This window comes from Falco peregrinus, chromosome 2, assembly GCF_023634155.1.
Source record: "Falco peregrinus isolate bFalPer1 chromosome 2, bFalPer1.pri, whole genome shotgun sequence".
In the NCBI taxonomy this organism is placed as follows: domain Eukaryota; kingdom Metazoa; phylum Chordata; class Aves; order Falconiformes; family Falconidae; genus Falco; species Falco peregrinus.
Window position 1 is genome coordinate 5,650,257 of NC_073722.1, and position 26,555 is coordinate 5,676,811.

The following is a 26,555-nucleotide window of genomic DNA, read 5'->3' on the forward strand; positions in this document are numbered from 1 at the left end:
AATTTGCATTACCAAGTGACGTTACAAGATATAGAGTACCGCTTGTATTCCGGAGTCTGTGTAAGTAGGGACCGCAATCAGGGTTCGCAAATAGCAATTGTTAATTTAAGTTGGAAGGATTTAGTTATGAAGGAAACAGGTTGTTCTGTTATTTCTAATCCTCTCATTTTCATCTGTAGTCTAATCCCAATGGACTCCAAAGCAGGATTAAACTTTTATTTGCCTTTTTTAGGTTCTGCATGAAAATAAATGTATTTACTTGAAAGGAAATATCTTAAATTTAGTATAAAAATCTGTTCCTACTTGTGGAGATTGATTGCAGCAGAGAGCATGCAGTAACATTTATTGTCCAGATGAGTTTTGTTACTTGCTGAACCAACTCGCTTTTTCCTGCACACCTCAGAATGCCATTTACTGGGCAGCTTACATTTTGCTATGCAAGTTGTTTTGCTGATGAAAATACTGTCAGTTTGCTACATCTTTTTTTTGTAGTAGTTATATTTATTTTTTCTATTGTCAGGTTACTCTCTGTTTATGATGGTGTTTTGTTATAAAATACCATTAAGAATGATTTCGATGTATTGGTGGACATGGCTGTAGAAGTATGTCAGTAGGAAGGCTATTTTTTCTACCCCACAGAAAGCTCTTCAGCTGCGTATGCTACTGTCAGTTATGATTCTACATTGTTGGACAATGCAGTCCTTGAAATGACCAGGTATTCTTTGTAAAAGCTAACTAAAGATGGATGCTTTAAAAAAAAAAAAGGGAAAAGAGGAGGAAAACTGGCAAAGCCCTAAGGTTAATTCTACTCCATTCTTAACAGGAACCACAAATATTTTCCTGGCTTTACCTGTTTAAGTTTTCTTTCCTGAAGTAATTATCTTCATAATTACACACAAAATACACATTTTTGAACCAGCTACCTTTTCCAATGATATATTTTGAAATAATACTCAATTTTAATTACCAAAGAATTAAGCATTTCTTTTTGAAAGAGAAGCAGTTTCTTCTTAATTAAAATGTGGTTTTGCTGTTGATGATACTACATATTATGTGATGACTGTCCCACTTTCCTAGTGCTCTCCTGAAGAGTATTGTATCTGTGTACCACTAGTAACCTTTCAATGCATATGCACTTAGACCCCTTTCATAACTGTTGTGGTAACAACAAAAAAAATTACATAAACTTGCAAAAGAATTGCTTAATGGTATGAAGTATTCTGGTTTCTACCAAAACCCCAATTACTTAAATTTGTGCCCTTCCTGGCCTACATAAATTATGCAACCCTCACATCTCAACATCAGTGAATTATGTAGCTCTGCACACACATCAATTAATTTTGGCCCCATCAACTTCCCACCTTCTGTGTGCTCCTAGCCTCAAATCAGTTTTGCATCTCCCAGCCGCAAGCGGTTAATTTTGTTACTCCCAGCAGCTCATATCTGCCTGAACCTGCAGCCCTGCTTCAACTCTTCACCCTCCCCCACCTGCCTGTCCTCCTGCAGAGCCAAGCCACCGCCTTCTGCTCAATTCCTCCTCCTCAAGCTCAGCAGCCAGGATCAATCCCAGGCAGCTTCACCTTCCACCTTGCCAATAGTGGGGCAGTGCAGGATCCCAATGCACCCTGTGGGCAGCGGGGCTGGTCCAGATGTGACCTGGGTGTCCTTATCGCTCTCCTCATGCTTTTCAAAGTGCATATTGCAAGACTGAAGCTCCATCTTCTGGAACAGCCTGTGAAAGTCGTGGCACGCTTGGAGCATCCACCTCCAAACCCCTTCCTGTGGGGAAGCCTGCATCACACAACACCCCACTGAGAAGACAAATAGCCTCTGAGTCTGTACGAAAAGCAGTGTGGAGGAAAAAGGTGGTTTCAGCATCCATCATACTCAGCACTGCTGCCAGCAGCAGAAGTCAGCATGACCTGGGCCTTGGTGTTAAAGCTGACACCACTGTTGCAGGTGTCCACATCAAATGCCACAGTAGGCTTCTCTAAGCAACCAAGAAAGAGCTCATTTTCCTCCGGAGGAAACTTCAGTGTGCAAAAATGTCAAGAAGGATATCATGTTCCCTTATTGCTGACCTCTATGTGCAGCTCAGCTCCGAGTCCTGAATTATTTTGGCCTGGAATGAAAAGTATCTCCATGAGAAGTATGCAGAAACCAAAAGCCAGAGAGGGCAACGTGATGTCCTGCAAACAAGAACGGCCTTGACTTGTCATTGCTGTGCAATTGCTTTCAGACCAGCAGGCAGCAGAGCAGCTCTGAAGCCCACCTACAGCCCCTCACTGGGGATTTACCCTCCAGTAATGCAGGATGGGTCAAGGCAGGCCCCTTCCTCACCCTCTCCCTCTGCTTTTAGTTCCTCAGGACCGTAGAGGGAAGGAGGCCGGCAGCTTGCCAAAGGGACAAAGGGTGGTGACAGCAGAGTGAGGAGCAGTCAGGCTGTGCCCAGGGTCTCCCAGGGTCACCACGTTTCCCATCTGGCTGGACTGTCAGGAGGGCTGGTGGAGCCCAGCTCTCACTTTAACCTGCTTTTCTCTCCAGAGAAAAGGATTTGGAGGGGGATTTGACTCTTCTCTCAAGTGAGGTTACGGAATTATTTCTCTCCTCTCCTTTTTGTCTATGTCTATTTAAGCAGCAAGTGCTGCAGAGACTGACTGACTTGTGCTTTTTTTGTACGGTTCCCAGCACATCTGGCCATCTTGGATAAGGTCCCTAGGCCTGACTGTAGCAAAAAGAAATGATAGTGTGTTTAAAGCTTGGGCCTCCAACTACGACTATATATAAAACACAAAGCATTTGAGACAAACTGGAGGAAATACAATTTTTAGTAACTGAGCAAAAAAAAATAAATACATTCACTCTTTTACATCTGCAGTTGTGCTTTGTGAGTGTGATGCTCAGTCGTGTTCAAAGACTTTATCTCAGAACTGAAAGCCAATGCAACGCAATGGAGTGCTTGTTCCCAGCTGGTTGGCATCAAGCATTTTTCCCGTCCCACTTGCACAACAGCCGTGGTCATTCATCAGCACGAGCTAAGCTGGCTCTAGAAAATGTTCTAATTATCTAGGTGTCCTGGTTAAACCTGCCTTGATTTAAAAGAGGCATACCACTGTACTCATGTGAACATCTCTTGTTTCTTCTAAATAATAGAATTGGCTATGGGCATTTCCTTAAGAGCATGCAGAACACAATTGCAGTGTAATTCCTCTCCCTCCAAGCCTAGTCTTGAAACATGCAAATTTCTCTTTCAAGTGTGTTGGCAAAAAATGGCAACATCCTTATACACACATGATTTAGACACTGAATTACACACTGGTTGAATTACCATCAGTGGGTGGAGTTCTTTGGTGAATCTATCAAGAGTATTGTGAAAAGTACCATGGTCTACTGAGGAGATACCAGTGGATGGCTTGCTTCTAGCTCTTAGTTGTTGGGATGCTGCATTAACCACTGCCAGGGACAGGGTACCGGGCTGGGTATGGACCTTTAGTCTTTGAAGTGCAGCGTTGTTGTAGCCTTACATAGCCTGATGCAACACTGCAGTGCTGTGCACTTTCTGCTGAGTGTTTTCTTACTCTGTTTTAAAAATAACAAGACATCTCTTAACATTCAGGATACATTTTTCCACTCTGAAGCACCACAACAGTCTTTTTAAAGAAACTCTAGGAAGGGTGTTAACTTGATCAGTGCTGTGCAGGAAGGAAAGCTCTTTCCTACTATTTTTTCAGCATGACTTTCACTGACATGATCAGGCTGGGAAAAGACTTATTGGCTGACAGCCCAGGACAGCCATGCAATATCTCTAGTCATCTGGAACTCAAACTACTCTGCCCAAGGGAGAACCATAGCATAGAAACAATTTAGGTTACATGCTGGTTCTTATAAACTGTGTTCAGTTTTTAAGAAATAGTTTAAATACTATTTATCTGCATTCACTCTGTACAGGGTTTTGGTTCTTTTTCAAATGTCAAGTAAGAAAGGCTGGGAGGGTTTTTAATTTTTTTATTGTAGATGGTTTTCAAAAAATCTTGGAGATTTTTGCAAATATAGGGAAATGAGCTTCCTCTCTTCTCATAAATTTAAGAACTTGGCTTCTCCTATGTGTCAGATACAATTGTTTTATATATAGTTAATGTTTACTTTTTGACCCCATCCGGAAAACATAGAGTCACAGAAGTGCTGGTGGGGGGGGGGCTTCCAGAGGCCCTGCGGTCCCCCTCCAGCACAAGGCAGGACTATCACCAGCACCAGATCAGGGAGGACTTGGATTTATCTCGTCAAGCTGCAAAATCCCCAAGGACAGAGCTTCCCCTGGCTCCCTGACGACCTGCGCTTCTCTTCTGAGAATCTCTTCTTGAGATTTTTTTCCACTCCCGTCCGCTCTGAACTGTCCACGCTGCCCTTTTGTTGTCCCCTCGCATGTTGTCTGTTGCTGCTGCCCAGAGTTTGCTGTCATCCTCCCAGCTCCCCAGTGTATATATAATCTGAGTAACCCTGGGAAACCAAAGTGCAAGGGCCAATATCCGTGTATGAAACTGCAAAGCTGGGGCCTTAGCTTGTAACTGTATTCATGTATTGCATTTTCAATTGTCTTGTGGCACAAGAGAAGCAAAAACCAAGATTTTTTCCAACAGTTCAAAGCTAATGCTAAAATGTATTAACTATAGCGCTTTTGCGGGTCTGTGTTTTTTCCTCTCTCTCTTTGAAGCTGAGCATCACTGGCCTCTGTCTGTTGTTACCTTATTTTGCATTTAAAACTGTCCAAGTAATCTGCTCTTCTGTAAGTGTGTGTGGCTCTAATAATTTGGGATAAAGCAACATGAATCCAGAATGTAAGCTTCACTTCAAAAAACTTTTGTTCTCCACTTGTCTTGATTGAAGATCTGAACATGGGATGTGTCCATTGTCACTTGTCCTTCTGCCAAGTCCTAACATTCCAGCACACCTTGCAACAAGCCTAAAATTATTATTTTAGGAAAATGACTGTGGTTCCTTTATGATTCCTTTTTTCCATAAACTGGTATTTCACAAGCTGCGTAGCCTTACTGTTTTTTCAGTGACTGATCCATTCTAACGTAGGAGAATAACACCTCTTGCACATAGCTTGATTGTTCCTTTGCAGAATCTTGCTTTTGCTGAAATTGTTGCGTATTTGGTGGCACTGTTGCTTTTCATTGAGTTGTGGTTTTTACTTTCTTGATGTGATGCGTCATGTGTTATAACTTTTCCTGTGATGCTTTCATTGCAGGCCTTGCTGAGACCAGGACGAATAGACAGAATTATCTACGTGCCATTGCCAGACGCAGCCACTCGTGGGGAGATTTTCAAACTTCATTTTCAGTCCATGCCAGTCAGTGATGAAGTCTGCTTAGCAGAGCTTATTGAGCACACACAGAAGTACTCAGGAGCAGAGGTAAAACTTCCTGAATTGTAATGGCCACAGAGTCAGTGCACAAAACCGTGTTTTTAAAATTGAAATCAAGTATCACCCGGATATCATCCCTCGAGTCTTCTCAAAGTGGTGGTGGGAATTACAAAAGGGAACGTTTGAGATTTTGTGTTTCTGCACAGAAAACATGATACAGTCTGGGGCATTTTTCTTTCAAGATGTCCATCCGAGGAATATTGCCAGAGCAAGGTTCTTTACCAGCATGAGCCTTAGTACAATCATGGGTGGCCTCATTAAGGGTGCACTGCCAGGAGGAGTGGAGAGAGATGGGGGCAAGTGTCCCCAGACTGTTCAGACAGTTCACCTGGGTCTCCCCACATCCATGAGGATCTTTTGCATTTAGGATTGTGACTCAGAGCCTCAGATGGAGGGAGGAGAGACAGAGTTATGAGACAGTGTAGGGGAATTGCAAGGGAGTCACTGGTCACTTCGAAGCTTGTATTTTCATATTCTGTATAATCGAGACCCCACAGCAGCACTTATTGTTATAGCTCCTTGCTATTAGTTAGTCAGCTTCTGACAGTGGACATCAGACAGTTATTTCCTGTCCTTCATAGAAGCAAGAACTTTCTCAGATGCTGCTGCCTGGCAGTTATAATATGCATTGCTATGCTAGTGGTCAACACTTTGCTCCCTGAATATTATTCATGTCAGTGTGTTGTGAAAGGATATTTCATTCTTTCCTCATTTTGATTAATTGAAAGTAATTGTATGACTTCAAAAATTCAGAGTTATTAAAGTTGCCAATTCAAGCTCTTAAAAGATTTGAAATACCAAAATTAAAATTTCCACCTCACCATAGCCTGTCCTAGTGTATGCATTATCACACCATCTTTAATTAAATAGTCACCTTCTAGTTTTTCCATAGCAGAGTGGAAAACGTGATGTGCCTGCCTTGGCTCCCCCATCTTCCTTTGTGCTGTTTACAAAGGCAGGGAAGTAAGCTAAAGTTTTGTCTTGGTCCAAAAGCGAGGGTGACTGTGGAGTATGTGTGTATTCCTATATTGCTGAAGGCCCTTCTCAGCTGGCGGGTCATTGGATGTGCTCTCAGGCAGGACTTTTGCTCATTCAGCTATCACGTAAGTGCTGGTGTGTTGTAAAACGCTGCATTGCCTACTAGTAACCTCGGGCTGGTGAGGGCACTGCTGTGAGTGCTCCATGTCTGGGGGAGGGGGTCAGACCTTGCCATCCGCAGCAGCGGTGGCTGGGCTAACCTCCAGGCTCATTCCACGATGCTGTGTCATGACGGACACCAAAGTCAAACCCACAGTAAGTTTCCTCCTCTATGGCACAGGACAAACTGTGCTCTGGGAACGAATGAATGAAAGCTGCATAGTGAGCAAAGCTGTTTTGTGTAGCACATCTTTTTGCCACGGAATGTGGGATCTCATAATGAGAAAAAGGCAATAATAAGAAGGATTGCAGGCTTATATGTTGGTCTGGAAAACTATCGCAGCTCGGCTGTCTCCACGCTTTGGAGTAGCAACTTGAAACTGTACTATGTTTTTACCTGGATGTCAGTGCTATGACTTTTGCTGCCATGGGAAAATATATCTGCCTCTGGCTGAGTTACAAGCCTCCAAAAACATAAATATAAACATATCCTCTGTTGTGTATGGAAACTCTCTTCTTACCAGGCAACAACTATAATGCTTGTATTACAGAAATTCCAAGCATATGGGGATTTCCTTTGGATCTGGATCAGCTGAGGCTCTAGTGGTGAATTCCTGTGCCTAGTTGATAATGAGTCACAAATGTCTTGGTGCTGGCTTTGTACAGAACCAAAAATAAGTTAATGGGTCACTGAGTGCAGCTACAGATTAGTTGCAGAGGGAAAAAAGTCTGCCTGTTTCTAATACAGCATTTCTCATTAATTTTGTTCTTTGCATCATTCAAAGAATTATAATAACGGGGATGTAAAGAGTAAATACAGAAAAAGCCTCAGTCAGTGTTCCTTGGAAGAATATATAAAAAGTCTTGACAGTTGGCACGCACAGTGGCCAGTTTCATTAAAGCCTTTTCTTCCTAGTGTCTCCAGCTTCCCAGCTTTACAAATAGTTTCCGCTGTTGAATGGCAAGTTCCCGTTTCAATGTTCTATCCTTTGTTTAGAAAAAGAAATGGAAAATGCTTGGTTTTGTGACTAGAAGATGTTGTATGAATAGTATGAGTTGTGTGTAAAGATGCGTTGAATCATCCCGACATGAGCTGAATAAACAGCAAGTAGAGTGGATAGTTCAGTATGCAGCTGGCTTCCAGCCTGGCCTTTTTTCAGATCAGATAGTTGTGTATTTTTGCCTGTCATCCCTTATGACCAGTAATCTTTATTCACCTGCTGGATGTATGTTTCTGTTAACGAGTACCTTTAAAGATATATCAAGATAGCGAAATAGGCTGATTTCCTCCCACTGTTTCACGTGAGAGAATATGGAAGATAATTTATGAGGGTGAATTACAATTTCCTTCTCTCACGTGTAAGTGAAGTGTAATGTACAAAAAAAAGTGCGTTAAAGGAGCAATGTCTGTATAATTAGCTTTTATTATGCAAATAGTGTAGGTCAAACAAAGCCTCAGCTTTCTAGAAATATTTGGGTTTGAGTTTGAGTTTGATTTTCATTTTCAGGCCCTTGTGAAGTAGTGCTCTGCAGCAGTGCTTGAGGCTCTTCGTCAGGGATACTTCAGTATCTCTAAATCAGAAAAGTAAGAAAATGGTGGTTTAGAAGTTTCTAAATAGCAAGGTTTGGCCTCAGAGCTGATGACACCAAGGATCATTCCTTCCTCCCTCTAAGGCAACTTCTTTGGCTCCATCTCTGCCCTGAAGACATCTGCCTTTTCCCAGGACCCCCTCAAACTCTTTTTAGCCGAGTGGTGTGAGTGAGCTGTGCACGGGGTCGGTCTGGTTGCTGCAAGGACAGCTCTGCAGTAACCGTATGTCTCTTTGGGCCTTGCACGCAGGCCGACAGGTTTCACCGGTGTGGTGGAAGAGCAGTCAGAACTGCTCTGGTCTTTGTCCCCAGCTTTTTTTTTCTAGCAAATTTCTACTGAAGGCCATACCCAGGCAGCTGACACCTGGCGTGGTTCGGCAGGAGGCTGTGCTGTGCTATGCTGCAAAGCTGGCCTCGCCGGCACCTCCAGGTGCTGTAGCATTAGTGAGGAGCACTGGTAGGCACTGAGAAGTCTCTAGTCCTTAAAAGTAATAAAAATAGTTAACAGAACAAGTGTCATGCTGCACTGAAACTTTTATAAAGATGTATTCTAGTGTTCCTGCATTTTATTTTGGGCAAAATGGCAGGAGAACCAACTTTTATAAAACCAGTGATTTTTTTTCCCCATGGTTTTATGTAATTAGGATGTCTTCACTCAAAGATTGTTCAGTTTAATCATAGCTTTTTCCTAGAGCATTTTCAGTGTTATACTTCATGCTGAGAAGTTATATCCTTTATTGGATGTGGAGAGACACGTAGTGACAAAGGTTGAGGAAAAGTCTGAGCTACTTAATGCCTTCTTTGCCTCAGTCTTTAATAGTAAGACCAGTTGATCACCAGGTACCCAGCAGCCTGGGCCAGAAGCCAGGGACGGGTACAGAACGAAGCCTCCATAATCCAAGGGGAAATGGTTAGCGACCTGCTACACCACTTAGACATGCACAAGTCTATGGGGCCAGAGGGGATCTGCTGGAGGGTACTGAGGGAGCTGTGGGAGTGCCCACAGACCCCCTTTCCACCGTTTAGCAGCAGTCCTGGCTAACGGGGGAGGTGCCAGCTGGTGGGAAGTTAGCAAATGTGATGCCCATCCTCAAGAAGGGCAGGAAAGAGGATCCAAGGTCCTACAGGCCTGTCAGCGTGACATCAGTGCCAGGGAAGGTTATGGAGCAGATCATCCTGAGTGACATCATGTGGCACATGGCACATGACAACAGGGGGATCGGGCCCAGCCGGCATTGGGTTATGAAAGGCAGGTCCTACTTGACACCCTCAGTCAGCTTGCAGACACCACCAAGCTGGGGATCTGCTGGAGGGCAGGAAGGCTCTGCAGAGGGGTCCGGACAGGCTGGACCCATGGGCCAAGGCCGACTGCATGAGCTCCAGCAAGGAGAAGTGCCGGGTCCTGCCCTTGGGTCACAACACCCCCACACAACACTACGGGCTTGGGGCAGAGCGGCTGGAAAGCTGCCTGGTGGGAAAGGACCTGGGGGTGCCGGTCAACAGCCGGCTGGACATGAGCCAGCAGTGTGCCCAGGTGGCCAAGGCGGCCGGCAGCATCCCGGCTTGCATCTGAAATGGCATGGCCAGCAGGAGCAGGGCAGCGCCCGTCCCCCTGTGCCCGGCGCCGGCGAGGCCGCCCCTGGAACCCTGTGTTGGGGTTTGGGCCCCTCACTGCAGGAGGGACATGGAGGGGCTGGAGCGTGGCCAGAGCCGGGCAGGGGCTGGGGCAGGGGCTGGGGCACGGGGCTGGTGAGGGGCGGCTGAGGGACCTGGGGGGGCTCAGCCTGGAGAGGAGGGGGCTCGGGGGGGGCCTGATCGCTCCCTGCAGCTGCCTGACAGGGGCTGTGGGCAGGGGGGGGTCGGTCTCTTCCCCCAGATAACAAGTGACGGGACAAAGGGAAACGGCCTCAAGTTGCACCAGGGGAGGTTTAGGTTGGGTGTCAGGAAAAACTTCTTCACTGAAAGGGTGGTCAAGCACTGGACCAGGCTGCCCAGGGAGGTGGTGGAACCACCATCCCTGGAGGTGTTTAAAAAATGCGTAAATGTGGCACTTAGGGACATGGTGTAGTGGTGGGCTTGGCAGCCATGGGTTAATAGTTGGACTCAATCTTAAGGGTCTTTTCCAACCTAAACGATTCTATGATTCTATCTGTGTGATTTCTCACTGTGCTTGCTATAAAGTATGATTAATTTAAGATCCAACCACAGAAGTATTTAAAAGCAGTGTTTGAAACTGCAAACAGCATGAGTTCTTTGGATCTCATTTGCTTGCTTTCACGATGCAGCTACAGCCAGCTTGCTTTAGGAAAGATGGCCTTCCACAAATTCAGGTGCTCTACTTCTTTAGTTTGTGGTTCAGATTAGGTTTTTCATAATTATTGACTGCTCGCTGTTGTAACAGAAAACACCAATAGTCTCAATGCACTTTCTAGTGCAAGTAAGAACAAAATCGTGTGGAGAGTATCTGATAGTAAATTGCTTGTGTTGTAATTTTTAAGTTATACATTGTCTCAAACAGAAAGGAGGAAAGGTTGTAGCTGAACTATGACTTGACCTAGAGGAAGGATGCGTCACCTTTATAAATGCAAAGACATGTCTTTGTTAGACCTGTGAAGTGGAAGGAGTGCGTCTGTCTTCATATCCTTGGAGTCTGCTCTGTGAAAACGGACAAGCAAGTGAAGAAGACAGTGTTTCTCCACTGTAGAAATATTTTGTGCCAGAAGGTAGGTGATAAAAAGGAAGAACCTAGTAGAGTGAGAGAGCTTCTGTTATTGCCTGAGCCCCAGTCAGATTACGCTTTTGTTACAGTTTAGAAGGCAGTAGCACAGAGAGAGAGGTTTTAGACAGAAACTGAAACCAAGTGTTGAGTTGTTTTGAGTTTGAAGTTGGTTAGAAGTAATAAAAAATTAAACATTCAGGATATGATGACAATATTCTTAAGACAAGCGTGCTTATAAAAGTAAGCTAATGGGAATGACTGCTTTTAAATTGGAAAGCAGGTCATGGTGAAAGTGAAGACTGGCATTGTTTCTATAGTATTCTCAGTTTCCATGTTTACAGGACACAATAGTAAAGCGGGAATCTGGGAACCTGTAAATCTTTCACTGGTTCTTAGCTGAAGTAAATAGTTAATGTAAAAAATATCTTTCTCACTTTGCAATAACTCTCAATGGGAACACAGAGAATGAAGGGAAAAAAAACCAAGCCAATGAAGGTTTGCTCTGGCTCAAACGACAGTGTATTCGATGCCAAAAAGTATCTTTGCAGCAGCAGCACACTAGCTCAAATCAGCTAAAGTCTTTGACTCTTAAAATACGTATTCCAAAACATGCATGTTCCTGTTTACCAGATAGTGACGTATTTAAACTATATACTTTAATAATAAAACACCCCAAACAACCAAAACCTCCCCATTTTCCCCTCTTATAGAGGAAGTTAGCAGCTACAGAAGAAGTGAGGATGCATTCCATTGTAGGTGCACAGGAGGGTAAACAGTTTTTTAAGAGGTTGGGAAAAATTTGGCTTTTCACTGGTGAGCATCTACAGTAACGTTGGGAGAGGGCTTAGATATAGAGGAAAAAAGGACATCTGACAAATTAGGATGTACTGTCTTCTTTACACCTAGTTTTCCGTGAAGGAAAATACCTTCCAAAGTTACAGGAAAAGACTTTCTTCTTAACATTTTTAAAAGGCAATGGATCAAATCCTGTATAATAGTCTAAAATGAGACACGGGCTTTTGGGAGTTGAAGGTATCAAAAAAAGAGTGAAGTTTCTGTACGGGGAAAAAAACAAACCAGCCCAGCAGACACTTCAAATCATGTCCTGGCTAAAGCTCATGGTTTTGATTTTTAAATGTGACCACGTTTGTTCTTTTTGTGCTTAGTTATGTTAGAGGCAGAATATGTTTAATTCTCACTGAATTCAACAGGTGTTGGAAGACGCTCAGCGCATCATGCCTTGGGACTTGGCCCTCAGATTTTGAACTTCTAAGATATCACCAAAAAAAAACCAACCAAAAAACAAGCATGTGTCTCATCAGAAATATGTGATTTGAAAATACACTTTGGTAGTTAAAGCATCTGTGGCTGAATTACTCTGGCCTGACTCTGCTGGGTGGCCTTTTCTTCTGAAGGAGTTCTGCTTAGCTTCATGCCAGGATACGGGATTACAGTGAAATGCAGTTTTCAAAGTGAGGAACGCCATCGAATTGAAATGCAGCAAGATTAGGGCCTCAGATGAACCTCTGAAGTTTCCCTTGGAATGAGGCATAGGATCCATTAATTTATATCACTCATTGAAAAGTGAACATTTTTGTGTGGGTGGGTGAGGAAAAGAGACTCAGCCTTCATCCAGTATGGGTAATATGGGATCACCACCTTCCTACACACGTTTATCAGTGCTAAGGATGTGTTTGGCACAGGTGGCTGGAAGGTGAGGAAATACCTGGCATCCAGAATGTTTTCCGAAAGTCAATGTTTGGGATAAACGGGATGAATCACTGGAAAGGAAATAACTAACTACAGAGGACTTCCCATGGGATTTTGCTTACTGCTGGTCTCACAAGAACCTCGTACGTGCAGAATGTGCTTGGGCAGATCGGGTACAAGGGCAGCACGAGTGTCTGGGTAGTCACTCACTGACATGGTGATGCTGAACTGAAAGAGTGTGGCATTGCACTGCCTCTGCCCGATCTCCTTTTTCTACTCATTTAGAAAGATCCAGTTCCTCTCGTGCATTTTTCAGAAATGGGGTGGTGGCCTTGTTGCCTAAGTGGGCTGATTTTCATCATGTCTTGTCTCAGCTGAGACCTGATAAAGTACTGTATGCATTTACCCTATGAGTATATAAAATATGGCAGGCAATTAGCATGTTTATGCAAAAAAAAAAAAAAAAAAATCTTTGGTATACAGGAGAGTGTTTCCACTGAAATCTATGCATGGCTAGCTTATCTGGGAAAGAACATTTTATCCTTCAGTGAGATAATGATTTGCTAATAGTTTAATCAAGCAGAGGAGATTTAATGCATCTGGCTGAGGGGACATCAGGGTCTCCAAAAAGGTCAGACCCATTAACAGCTCAGGAGGATACAGTTGAAACTGCTTCCTAAGTAACTCAAAGAACAGTGATCCTCAGAGGAACTTGGGGAAAATGCCAGAGGGAATTTGAATGAGCCCCCAAGGGAGCACCGAACAGCACTGAGTTATGAAATTTAGCCTGCTGCTCAAGTTTGAGATTTTCTTCCTGCACACAGCCCAAAGAGCTGAACATTTGGATTCTTTAAATGCAGAAACAGTTAGGGTGCTGGAACCCTACTGCTAATTTCAGTGTTGTGTTTTTTTCTTCCTTTCTATGTCTTCATTAGCTATTTTAATGGTATTGTCTGCCCAGGTTCTGTAAATGAGCTCATGTGTTTGTTTTTGCCCTTCCTGTGCCTTTGAAGGGTTGTTTCTCGTTGCGTGCCTGGTAGGAGAAAGAACCTGTGACAGGAGCATCACTTATGCTAGGGGTAAGCAATCCTCTGCCGACAGGGCTGCTGGCTTCCGATGGGCTTGTATAAAACAGCTCTAGTTCCACCAAACCAGCTGAGGCGTGGGAGATGCCCGTGTTTACCGGCAGCACTGACTGTGCTGTTTGCCTCCCTCCCCTGCCCTTGCCTTCCCTTTTCCACGCCACCTTGCATGTGGCGGAGTTACCAGGAGCTCTCCTTTGTCGACGGTGGCAGAGGGGAGTGTGTTGCCAACACAGCAGGGGACTGTTGAGCTGTCACCGAAACACAGGCTTGTAAAAGAGGGACCTAGACTGATACTCCGTCAGCCAGCTTCACTTGCCTTCTGCTCTTGCCTGTGGCTTTGCTGCTTTGTTGTCCTGGTTTTGGCTGTAATTCCCAGCAATGGAAAAACATGTTGCTCTTTAAAAGCAGATGGGAATTCATTCCTGAAGGAAAAAATATGTCTTTTTAGGCTACTGCTATTGTTTTCTTTTAGTTTTATTTTTTGCCTGTGAGTTATTTCTAGCAACTTTTAATTTAATTCATTCTTTTTTTCTTTTTTTTTTTAAATGAGACAGCAGGGATTATTCTCCAATGTCTTAAAGCACACACTTTCAGTATACAAATGATCACAAACAGAGATCTGTAATGCTCAAAGTAAAACCTGCATGTGCAGTGATCAGAAAGGAATTTAAATGTTGTTTTTTCTGCCTTTTGAAGTATTTTCATTTACATAATGCAAATGCCTATATCAGTTCAGAGTGACACAATTTGCTTTTATGTTAAAAAAAAAGGAAAAGAAAAAAAATTAAGCACTTACTCCTCACACTGACCTATTTTTCTGATTTAAACCTGTGGTGCTGGCACTTGATCTTATAAGTTATGGTGTGTCACAGGGTATACAGTTAGAAGTGAGCTTGCGGCTTTGAGTTTGACTCAACTCTAGTCCTAAAGACAAGGCATACAAATTAGAGAAAGTCACCAAAAAGTCATTACACTTCATAAAGAATTAATTCCCAGTCCATGACTTTTATACACTAACTTCAACGTATACAAGTTGCTGTAAATACTGCATATTTCTTAGGTACATTAGCAAAAGTTAAGTCCAAAGGCTTTTTTTGTTTCACTTTCTGTGAGACTGCTGATTTGTATCCACTTCTTTCATGAACAGGAAAAGAAGTAAATATCCTTACACATCCGTTGGCATTTCTCATGCAATTAAGATTAGCATGTGTCTGACTGGCTTAAGTGCCTGTTATGATTACTTTTAATAGTATATGACGTCTGACTCTCAAACCTCAGTGTTCAATTTACCTTTTCGTGTATATACATTTTCCGCTTGCATATGCTGAGAATTTCAAGAGTTTCACATGGAGGTAGCACTGAGGCATAATCTCAGGCATCAGCTTGGCCAGGAGAGCTGCAGAGGGCTGCCCACTTCTGCAGTAAAATTTATTTTCCATCCTTAACAGAACCAGTCCTCCAAAAATAAGGGTAGTACTTGGACAACGATATCCAAAATAGTTCTGATTTTTATCTTAATTGGCACTAGGAATATTTAAATGTAGTACCTGAAGGCTAACTCAAATAGGATGTTTATACCAGATGAAACCATACAGAGGAACACCTTGTGCTGACCTACTTGTATTTCTGGTACTGTGCCAGTTAAATTGCTGTCAAGGTGGAAGAAATGTTAATGAATGGCAGAGGAATAATAGAGCGCAGGTATAAAAGCTTATTAATCTCCCCGAGCATTGTTGCTGTGAATGAAGAGCGTGTATTTTAATGACAACACTAACTGTTTACACTTCACTGAACTGCAAAGATTGGAGAGGGGTGTGTGTATGAATTAAAGTATTTGAACATCTATTGGTATCTTTGTGTATATATAAAATAGGATGTTTGCCTTTTGCAGTCATCAGTGAAGTAATTGTTTCTGTTGTGAAAATTTGGAACCTGATAATGAATAACAAAATAACATCTAATAAAATCAGTAAGTGTGCCGTTAGACTGTGAATATCTTAGACAATATATTAAATTTCAAACTTAAAAGCTGTCATCGTTAAACCTACGTTTGTATAGAACATGCACCAACTATTCTGCTTCCATTGTGTTCTGCTATAATAGAAATAATATTTCATTTGTGTAAAGTAAATGTTGAGTTTATTTTAGGTGGAATGATCCTTATTGATACAGTATTTGGAGAGGTTTTTTGCGGGGTTTTTTTCTTAACATTTTAATTGTGATATGCTTTAATACTTTCCATCCCTAAAAATGTGCATGAGCCACAAGCTTACGCACTTGTCACTATCCCATGAAGTTATTTGAGTTTGAAAATGCACTCTGCTGTATTTCTTTCAAAGAGGTTTTGGTTATATATAATTTTATTTGTCTAAGTGAGATTTTTGGGGGGAAAGAATAGTTGAAATACCAGCTTTTATTCTCCCTTCTTTTTTTATCCACAAACTTTAGCAATAAAGTTGTTGGAGTTGAAGGCTTTTTGGTGAGATTAAGCTGCTCAGCAGTAATTCTGAAAAGGTTTGAGAAGTTGCTAGTAATTAAGGTAGTCACTGATGCCGAATGTGCGAACAGGGAAGCTTTCAAGTATTTGCAGCCAAACCTATGTTGTCAAACAGGGAAATTTTCATTCTTGCCATGTAACTTCTGTTTTCACAGCATGCCTGAACGCTGGCTGCTCATGAGAAGGAGAGCTGCAATCCCATTGAAGAAGGCACTTTAAGGGGAGCTATCTGTAACTGGCTTTGTTTTGTACTTGAATCCTAACAAAGATTTTGTATTGGCACAATACTTTGGTCTTAGCATTCAAATCATTGCCTGGAGTAGAAGCTGTCAAGTAACATTTCTCAGCACGACTGAAAAGCTGTGCACGCATTACTGCAGCTCAGATTTTTGTACATCAGGAACTGGAAGTTGTTATTTCCAAGTTATCTTTTATGGTTTCCCTTAAATATATATAGAAATACAAAAAGCTTTAGATTGCCTTTGGCAAAAGGATTAAATGGTTATTGGCAGATGGAAACAGTACAATAACAACCCAAATTATTAGCAATGTTAGCAGCAATTCCGTGGACTGTTTTGCTTTTTAATTAAACTTTTCAAACTTTCACCTATTCTCAGCTTAACCATCTTATTTCCTGTCTTTAAGTAATGAAAATGTCAAGGGTAGTCGGGTAGTAAAAAAACCCCTTTCAGGTCTTGGTCTCCTGTAATATGTCCATGGCATTGCGTGTGTAGAAGGGAGCCATCAGATCTGGGTTGACCACTTGCAGTGGAAGCAAAAGCCAAGATGACTGTAATTGCTAATTGGTCTTGACATCCCCATTGTCAGCGGAGGGGAACCAAGAGCATTTTGCCCGGTTTAAAAGAGCTGCTTTGGATTTTGTTTGTTTGATGAGTTATTTTCTTATTTAGGGAAGCAGGGGGGGTGCGTTATGATTTCAGAGTGATTGGCATTTTACAGGGATTGGCTTTGTGGTGTTTGATACTTCATTTCTGAGCAAACAAAGCAAATTTGCGATAAAATACTATACTATTCTACTTAACATTGCACAGTGAAACGCACCATTGGAGGAAAAGGAGGGGGAGAGCAACAATCTGTCTTCTGTTTTCTCTTGTATATTTTGGTCTTACTGTGCTTTTTACTGGGATAAACCAACTTTGTCTTTTTCCGGAACTGTGCCCATTTGATGAGAAACTGATGAAGAAGGAGGGGGAGGTGGGGAGAATGTACCCGCCTCATAAGTTAGACTCTGTGGGCATCTGCCGTGGGATTTTTCCAAGTATTTGTGAATCTGTGTCAGGAAAAAAATTTTCCGCTCGATCTCTCTTTTGGCAGCCACTTCCCTTTGCACGGCGTGTTTTTTGTCATTCAGCTAAGAATGAAGAACTGAAGAGAAGAAGCCAGGAGGACACGTTGTTGGGGATTCTTCTCATGACAGGCAATGATAAGGGGCTTGGGTGTTCAGCGCTGCCACGCCGCCCCAAGCAAGCAAAAAAAGCCCAACCCTGAAGCCAAAAGCCACATGCCACTTGCATTTCTGGTTACCTCTGCAAGCTGCAGTAGTGGCTGTGTACCTAGGGAGGGTGGTCGGGGGGAGCTCCCTTGCCAGGGAGGGGTACAGCGTGGCTGTAGGGACGCGGGCTCATTGCAGAGTCCTGTAATCAGACGTGTTACCGTTTTATGGGATGTTGCCATTCTGTGGTCATTTTTGTGTATTTACAAGTCGTATAAACCGGAGGGAGAAACAAACCGCGCTCCTTTGTTAGCGAAACAAAATTTGCAGGCAAGAAAATGTGTTCAGTAATTTAGTATAAACAAGAGAGAACAAAACTTCTCTTGATTTTGACTTTTCTAGTTTAAGGCCTGAGGACTTCCAAAGAAGAGTTGGCAGTCTTGTTTTAATTCAAACATTAAGCGCTCATCATAATAAGATGTCAGTTTTCTTCAGAAGTGGAATACAGTTGAAATGTTAAAAGCTGAAAATTTACTCTTTAATTTCTAACATTTGTTGTTACTAACTTTGCAAAAGTATTTGTGAATTCAGTGAAGTAAACTCAAGGAAGAAAAACCTGGGTTTTTTGTTAATTTTAAGAGTTTTTTGCATGTGATTATATCTATTTTTAGTAAATCTGTGTATATATATGTATCTATACACACATACATATATGAAGACCTTCCTTTTCTTATTTATGATTTCCTGCAAGCGTATATAGAAAACAAGTTCTATAAACTTGTCCATCCAGAAAGTATTCTATTCTTTCCTTCTCTCTTCTTGTATATTGTTTTTGCACTTGCGTGCTGAAAAAAAAAATCTTTTGAAACTCATTGGTTTATTAAAAATAATCTACATTCTGTCTTCATTAGCCCTTGTTTATTAATAACAATTATCTATGGAAGAGCAGGAAAAAGGGAAGAAAAAAGCATGAAATTCATTTGTCTATTATCAGTGCTTGAAAGTCGGAGGAAGAAAGTGAACTTGAGAATTTAGACAGTGTCTTACCCTAGGCTAATTGTTTACCATTAAAAAGAGAGCTTGCATGCAGGAGGGAGTGTTATGTTTTGGACTTACTTCCTTGTAACTCATAAATCTTGGCTGTATAAATGTTCAGTCATTAAATAAGACTTCCAAATTAATCTGTTTCCTGACTGGACTTGGCTGTTTTTGCATAAAGCACTGCGGCTGCCCTGCTTCCCAGTTTAGGAGTGCTTTCAAATGTGTGATATGGAAGTATGATGTTTATTGTGGAGAGTTAATGAAGAGCATGTATGGAGCGGGCAGGAGGCATTTTGTTACTAACGTGCAGGAAACGGGGCGGTGGTGTCACAGTGGTTTTGCGTACTTTAATTACTTCCCTTACTTCAAACAATGGCAAAAATGGCTATTTTATATTGATAAATGTCAGTCCTGAGCAGAAGTATTTTTCTTTCATTGTTCTTAGATAGCATTCTGTCTTTGCAGTTCAGCCAGTTTACTCAGGATGATGTATAAATACAGCCAAAAAGTATCTGTCATGTGATTGAAAAATATCAACTTTTGTTAGAGACTTTTAAAAAATTAATTAGTAATATTATCACTCAGGTAGTATTATCACTGCATTCATTTGACCTGCTTATCTAGTAACAGGGTGTTCATTTGGGTTTTGTGTCCTACTTCTGTTACCCTTTATTTACAAATGGGTGTAAATATATTTGTGTGTCCTTTCTTACTTATGAAGCCACACAGGAGCTTTTACCATATATTTAATTATTTCTCTAGTATTTAGGATTTTCATAAATTCATAGCTGGGTGATACGTACAATATACGTTGTACTATAAAAGTTCAAGTTACCTTTAGCACTTAGTTATGCACAGTGTTGAAAGCGAGTATACTAGCTCTCCCTCTGAAGGGAACATCCCCTAGCTCATACAATGGATTTGGTGTTAAAGATGAAGCAGCAAAAGCTGCAAATTAATCATCCAGCCGGGCATGGTATTTTAAAACCAGGTAGTCCTGGAGATGTACTGGATTTTGTAGTTAATTAAACCAAAAATGTTTTCATTATCTGGGTTCCAGTTGACTATGTGTGTATTGCAGCAGTCAGCTTCCTTCAATTCTGCATGAGCAATGAATTTCATAAATTACTTATAAAGTTTCTGTTCTGAGCTGTCTAATTTGTGTGTGAAACCTACAGAAGTAGGAATTGATTATGAACATGAACAAAAAAGATCTCTCGTTAGCTCTTTAAAGACTTAGCGTTCGATCTATGAAAGTGTGTTACTGTTCACGTTTTCTTTGTCGTGAGAGTGTAGGGATACCACAGCGCTAATCAATGTGTCCTTTACCAAGGAACTAAAAAATAGTCTGCAGTGTGTGCTTATGAGTCTGAATCAACTGTTATCTACCATGAACATATTTTTCATTACTTTCATATATGTGTTGCACTAAGGAAGATACTTGTTTCTTAACAGCTAATTAGAAATTGGTCGGACAGCTTCAAAGTCTGAGAGAGTCTGAAATCTGAATGTAAACTTTCAGCTGAATTTCATCGCTTTTATCACTTCAACCAAACCCAGACTATTAATACTTTCTCGTTTCTAGCCTAGTCAAAGTTTAGACTGTTACCCTACAGCATTTCAAAGATTTTCATGTGTGTAAAAAATTCCCTGCAACAAATGGAATTATTTAATGTACTTAAACACGTCTCAGCTTGCTAAATCCAAGGATTATTTCTTTAATTCCTAAAAATTAAAATGTCTTCTACTTTAATATATATTATTAATTAGCAGAAATATCAGAAGATGTATGGTTTTTCTTTATTTTTTAATTTTCAAGGTACGATGTATTTTTTCAGCCATATTCTATTACTGTCACTTACAAGCCTGTAGTTTCCTAACAGTTCATTTCTGGCAAACTGACTGATGCATGAACTACCTAATGCTGTTTTGTGCGATTAGATTTTGATATAGCAAAGTGATTTTTCCATGACCTAGAAAACCCCTTGTATTTTAATGGCATCAAAAAGAAGGCATGTTCTCGGTTTCAGTTTCTCCCAAGCTAAGCCACTGTAAACATTGCCATGTCTTTCAGTATTGATTTTTACATGTGTCTAGTATGAGACATGGCTGTATGTGTTATGAGGAACGGTGGCCATATGAATCCTTTTAATCTGCGTTTTGAAATTAAGTATAGCTCAGCGTGGCCTCAATGCTACCGTAGGCATGGTAAGGAACAGCCTGACTTTTAAAAACAAGCCTGGCACTCTTATCTTTTTGAAGCAGCAAACTATTTTATTTTTTTTTTAACTTGCCCCCATGAGATGATTGCCGTGCAATAAGTTCTTTCAAAAATAGCTCCATCTGTAGAAATCAGCTACTAAGATGCAGCATCAAAGGTGTACCAGCAACGAGTGACCCACTGAGTCAGGCAGGCGATGGAAATCCAGCTGAGCCTATTGTGCTTGGTAAAAGTACTATGTGGAACACGATAGGAAGGCTTGCTAAATTATAAAACATAGCATTAAGAAACTGTGGTAATAAATCTCTCTTCTGCCAGTCTACATTTCATTGGAAACAGTCCTGGACTTGCTGGGAGATAGGTTGGACTGTCTTACTGGTTTCTTCTTTCCTGTGAATTTGATAAATCATTTGACACATCGTATTTGGTAACAAGTAAACCCTACAATTTGAAATCTGTTGTTACATAAGACATGGGAGGCATTCAGGGTTGCATTTGGTAGTATCTATGTGCCACCTAGGTAACAGCACAAATGATAATTTGCCTTATTTCTTGCCATATACCAAGTAGGACTGGTTTTGCAGTGTGCAGATGCAGAATCAGGAACTACATTTGAAATACCTCTGGGGCGTTATTACAAACAGCCACACATTTGTTTCAGTACCTGGCTCCTGTGGGGTGTTACCAGTAAGTTGCATCAAGCCACTATAGAACAGCTGGTGCTGGTTTTGCTGCCATTCCAATACCATACCATTGAAAGAAGGACAGGGAAAACACAGCAAGGAAGCTTAGAATGTTTCGAAATTACACACACACACACACACACACACACACACACACAAAAAGTACAGCAGAAGTATTTCAGCCTATTAAAAAAAAAGAACGCTTCAAACAGCTGGCTTGACAAGAGTAAATAAACAGGGTAAGTTGACATAGGTGGCAAGAGCCATGGCCAGTGACAGCTCCCTGGACCACAGAAGCTGCTCTACTGATCCTACAGTCCCGGGGCTCCGAAGGCTTTTCCTAAAGAGCCAGTGCAGAGACCCATGCAGCATCCTCTTGCGATCATTGCTCGTGCTGTGGTTTCTCAAGGTGAACAAAACAACATTACTGGTGTTAAAATGATAAACCTAGTCCAGTCCTAGCCCAGTCAGGATCCGCACAGAACAGGTTGTTCCCTGCAAGTTGGAACAACACTGATAACGTTTGGCAAGAATAGCAAACACACATTAATATTTGCATTATGATAACAGAGAGAGTCTATTTTGAGGTTTCTATTTGATACTAATAATTCATTCTTGGTTTTGAGATGATTCCTGAAAGAAGGTATCTCTTTCAATAAAGACTGTTCAGTGTAGGAAAGTATCTTGTTTTTAAAACAGAGAGCATGTAGTCACTTTATTTTTACCATTTGAAATCCAGCAGTTTGATTGGACTAATGTTTAGGCTGCCAGGACTTTTTAGCACCAGATTTTTTTCATTGGAAAATAGTGAGGGGTTTTTGTTGTTTGTTCCTTCTTCATTCATATGCAACGTTTAAGGAAAACTTAATTAAGCCCAGCATGCAGGGAGAGGAAACGCAACTCAGTAATTGAGAATATAATTAGCTATATTTATACAGAAGTGATTGTATTACCTAAATCCCTGGGCCCCCCCTTTTATTTTTTATACTTATTTTTGGATGGGTTTAGGGGCTAGGAAGGAAGGGAGGGCAGGCACAGACTCTGTAAAAAAGGTGCAAGGAATAAAAATGCTTCCATGGATCTGGAAAACAGAAATATAATGAGCTATCTCTGTTTCTCTGTAGAGCTGAAGCTGATCTTCCTCTTAAAAGTCCTTGAAAGAGTCAGTTTAAATTTCAGCTTCAGCGGTTTGCAAAGCTTGGAAAAGCCATACAAGTCAAATCGTATTCTCAAGGTGTAAACGTAGGACCAGGCTGATCCTGGATACAAAGGCCAGTCTTTTTACTGGTTTTTATTAAAATATTTTATTACTTCTGCTGCAAATTAACATCGGTTTGAACATTTTCTCTCTTAAGTATTGTTCGGTCTTCCTCATTAAAAAAACATTTCCTCAATAATAATAGGTTCCATATGTAGATGTTCTATGTATGTAAAATGATACATATTAATAGAAGTAATCACAAATGAAATGTGTTCTTTTGCTTTTCACCATGTAATGACTCTTCCCGCTCCAGCCTTTTGCCCCCCAAACAAGCAGAACAACAAGAAAACCCATTGAAAGGAAATTTGCAGTTTTAAATAATTTTCCAGATACTGCGTTTTCCAAGTTTAGATGGAGCTGGGAAGGGAGGCAGCCAGCCGGCAGAGATTGATCGCTGACTGTTCCAGGAACGCTTGACTTTCTGTGCAGCTCGGTCGATACCACGGGCTTGTGTGCGCCTGTAAGGACTCAGCTCAGGAAAGCTGTTCCCCATGCGCTTCACTTCAAAAATGAGGGCAAGTCCCTCCTCCTTCAGGATCCTTTATGCTGACAAGGAAGACACTTACTCAGGTGCTTACAGCAGAGTGTTTGCTGGAGCGTTTTGCTGAACTGCAACATTGCAGTGAGATGGAAAGACTTTACAGTACTTTGCACACCGTCTCTGAAACATATGGGAAAAGCATTTCTTAAAAAGAAGAAAAACAAAACCCCTTTCCTTTTTAGAGGGTTACAACAGTATGCCAACATTTGCCTGTAGAAATAACACCCAACCTCCATTTCATACAGTTCATTAAAAAGAAAAGAGCTATAAAAAGCCAAGTTAATTAGTGAAATCTGCATTTTTTTCATCTTTTGGGTATGGCTTTAGTAAAAGGAAGATCTCTATACGTTCTGGTTAAGTCTTGTAACACGATGCAATCAGTCAGTTTGACTGATGAGATGTTCTGGAAATATCCTGCAGGAGATGAGCTTGCTAGCTTCTGCAGAGTGGACAGTGTAGGGAGGGAAGGTGGCAGAGAAGCATTCTTCACTCCTGGCAATTGCATGTGCAACAACGCTTGAAAGACTATCAGAACCATTTCCTGAAGCAAAAGGGACACATCAGATTTTTCTTCAACTCAGAGGTTGGTGACAAAATGAAAAGAAAATAAAAACAAACAAAAAACCAAAAACAAAACCCTCCTGAATATGATGGAGTAGGAAAAAAATGCAGTTGTTATTTTACTTTTATAATATTTTCTCTAGACTTTTTTCTGGTAAAAAATGATTCAGAAACACTAAATTGAACAATTTATTTCGGTTTGTGTCATTGACTTAATTTTTTACATTAAAAGTAGACTTCAGAATGTTTAAGCTTGAAAAGACTTTTAGTATTTCAATTCAATATGACTTTTTCAAGATTTTCTTTCAATGATGCTGCTAAGTGTGATGGGTGAGATTGAATTTGACCCTTTGTGTTTACTTAGGTTTGGATTAAATGATATATTCTGCTTGGAAAATACTCTATTCTCTGCTCAGCAAAAAGTGTTTACAGTTCTGCTTTTGGATGAACCTAGAATTAGAGGGAGTTTGGGTTCTTTTGAAACAGGCAGAGAATAAAAAAAATAATATTTTGTTTTTGCATGTCTTGATAGATGGCAATTTACTTCAGCATCCATTTTCAGCTCTTTTCCTGCTGCACTTCATCGTTCTTTTGTTAAGAAAACTGCGCAGACCAGGTACCGCTAATAGTCTGCAGGCTGCACTTTTCACATGGACCCATGCGTTTATGTTCTTGTATCTATATTGACTCCACACTTGAAAGATAATGCTTTCTATCTCAGGTGGAAATGGTAAAGTTTTAGGAAATAGGTGTTAGAAAGCTGTAGAGGAATATTTAGTTGATCTATATCTTAAAATGTATTCTGTTTTGAAAACATATTTAAATGATTGAATGATTATACATATTTGTGGGTGACTAATGTAGTCTATTGCTGCAGGTCATGGGAATACTAATAAAAAGTATTTATTCTGAACATGAACCCGGATGCATGCTTTCCCGACATGTTTCCCATATGGCCTGTTAAGTAAACTGTAAATCAGATAGAGAATTGAGGAAAGAGAAGAAGCGGGTAAGTGGGGATTCTGCAGCACTGAAACTGCAGCCCTACACTGTTTGAAGCCGTAACTTGTTTTCTCTTCGAACCAAGGAAACGCAAGAGTTAGTCTAAGTGCAACAAAGATGCTCTGCAGACCTAGAAACCCACTGACTTACAGGCACCGACAAAAAACGTAATGAAAATCTTTATCAGGAAAGCATTGATGGAAGTGTGGAGAAAACGGGTCCCTTTCAGAAACGGTATGCTGTTGGCTCACTTAGGCTTAGTGCTGCAGCAGAGGCTGGTGCTGCTCTGCAGACTTCAGCCTGCACCCTCTTTTCCTGAAACTGAAGTGGTTTTAGGGGATTGCTGGTTCCATTTTGATAACTCACCATTCCTGTCATTATTGACCTTACCTGGTCGTACCTCACAGGTCCTGTCCGCCAGAATATCCCCGTCAGACACATGGTTCTCTGCTTCGGCCTCAGTGCTCGTGTCGGGAAATCTGAGCCGGGGAGACAGGGACCTTGCAGGTGGTCTCTGTGGGTTATAATTAGGGGTCTGAGCTGGGAGGACTGCAAAAATGCATTTTCTATTGCAGCTAAAGAGCACGCAAAACCTCCCGAGTTACAAGCTTGGTATGCTGGCTGTATGAGTGGGAGGGTGGGAGCTGTGCTTGGCAGGAGAAACCGTATTTTGATGTCACTTCAGTATACATGAAAAGCTTCAGTCTCTACTCCTTTGTTTGCTCTGCGTTTATCTGTTTTACCTGACTTACCTTTAAATTCCAGCTGGGGAATTAAGGTTCTGCAGTGGTGTTCCTCAGTACTTGTAGCCTAAGCAGTTTTTCTTTTCACCACCATGGGAATTTCTTAATCGCTGAAAGGGGCCATTTCATAGCTCACCTGGTATCTGAGGCTGGGAAATCTGCTCTTGAATGCAGCTTATACAGGCTTTCCGTGCCCTGCAATCCCTCGGATTTTCCTAACATCCTTGCCTTCTTTCGTGGGCTAAAGAAAGTACACGCTTTCTGTGGGAAATGATTGGGAGATTAAAGAGAAGCAGTTGGTTTCAGTCCAAAGGGTGGTGATATATATTAGCACAGTTTATAAGATAAAGCCAAATCTCTGTTACCTCGTGAGACTTCAGCCTAGGGCTAAATGCAGCCACAGACGAATGCTCTTTCTTGTACTTCTAAGGGCACGTCAATGTGAGGAAGTTATCCTGGAATGAGATAGGGTGTGAATGTAAATGCAGTAGCTGTTCCAGCATAACATCCTGTGGAGACAAGGTCTTGGTGAAGTGACTAAAAGCAATGGAATGACTTTAGTGGAAGCTGAGGACACGGAGCCCCCCCTGCTCCCCCCCAGCAGCCAGCCCTGCAGGCAGAGGACAGGCTGAACACCATCTCCCCAGCCTTTTTTTTTTTTTTTTTTTTTTGGTGGGGATCCGATGTCTAACCATCTTTGCACCGGCTGCTTTTCCTGTCAACGTCACTTGTGGAAATTGTGATTTACTGCTTATTTTATTAATGGTCAGAATGAGGTCGAGGATGATCGCCAGCAGTGTTACTGCAGGTAACTTGTGAATGCAAACCATAGTTTCACACCCAGCGTGTGAACGATGGGTAATATTTTAGCTCTGCCATCCAT

General features: G+C 41.5%; 1 protein-coding gene across 3 annotated transcripts in view; it reads left to right on the plus strand.

The window, feature by feature from the left end:
* Positions 1-26,555, plus strand: part of AFG2A (AFG2 AAA ATPase homolog A) — a 208,603-nt gene that overhangs the window by 158,674 nt on the left and 23,374 nt on the right. For 2 of the 3 annotated variants that reach the window (XR_008746125.1, XM_055797721.1), the window contains one exon: positions 5,252-5,416. Coding sequence is in view for 2 of the 3 variants with exons in the window: in XM_055797721.1 (XP_055653696.1) it covers positions 5,252-5,416 (165 nt within the window). In the remaining variant the exon portion in view is untranslated. Of the gene's footprint in view, positions 1-5,251; positions 5,417-26,555 lie in introns of those variants that run through there. The other variant, XM_055797725.1, reaches the window with a different exon arrangement.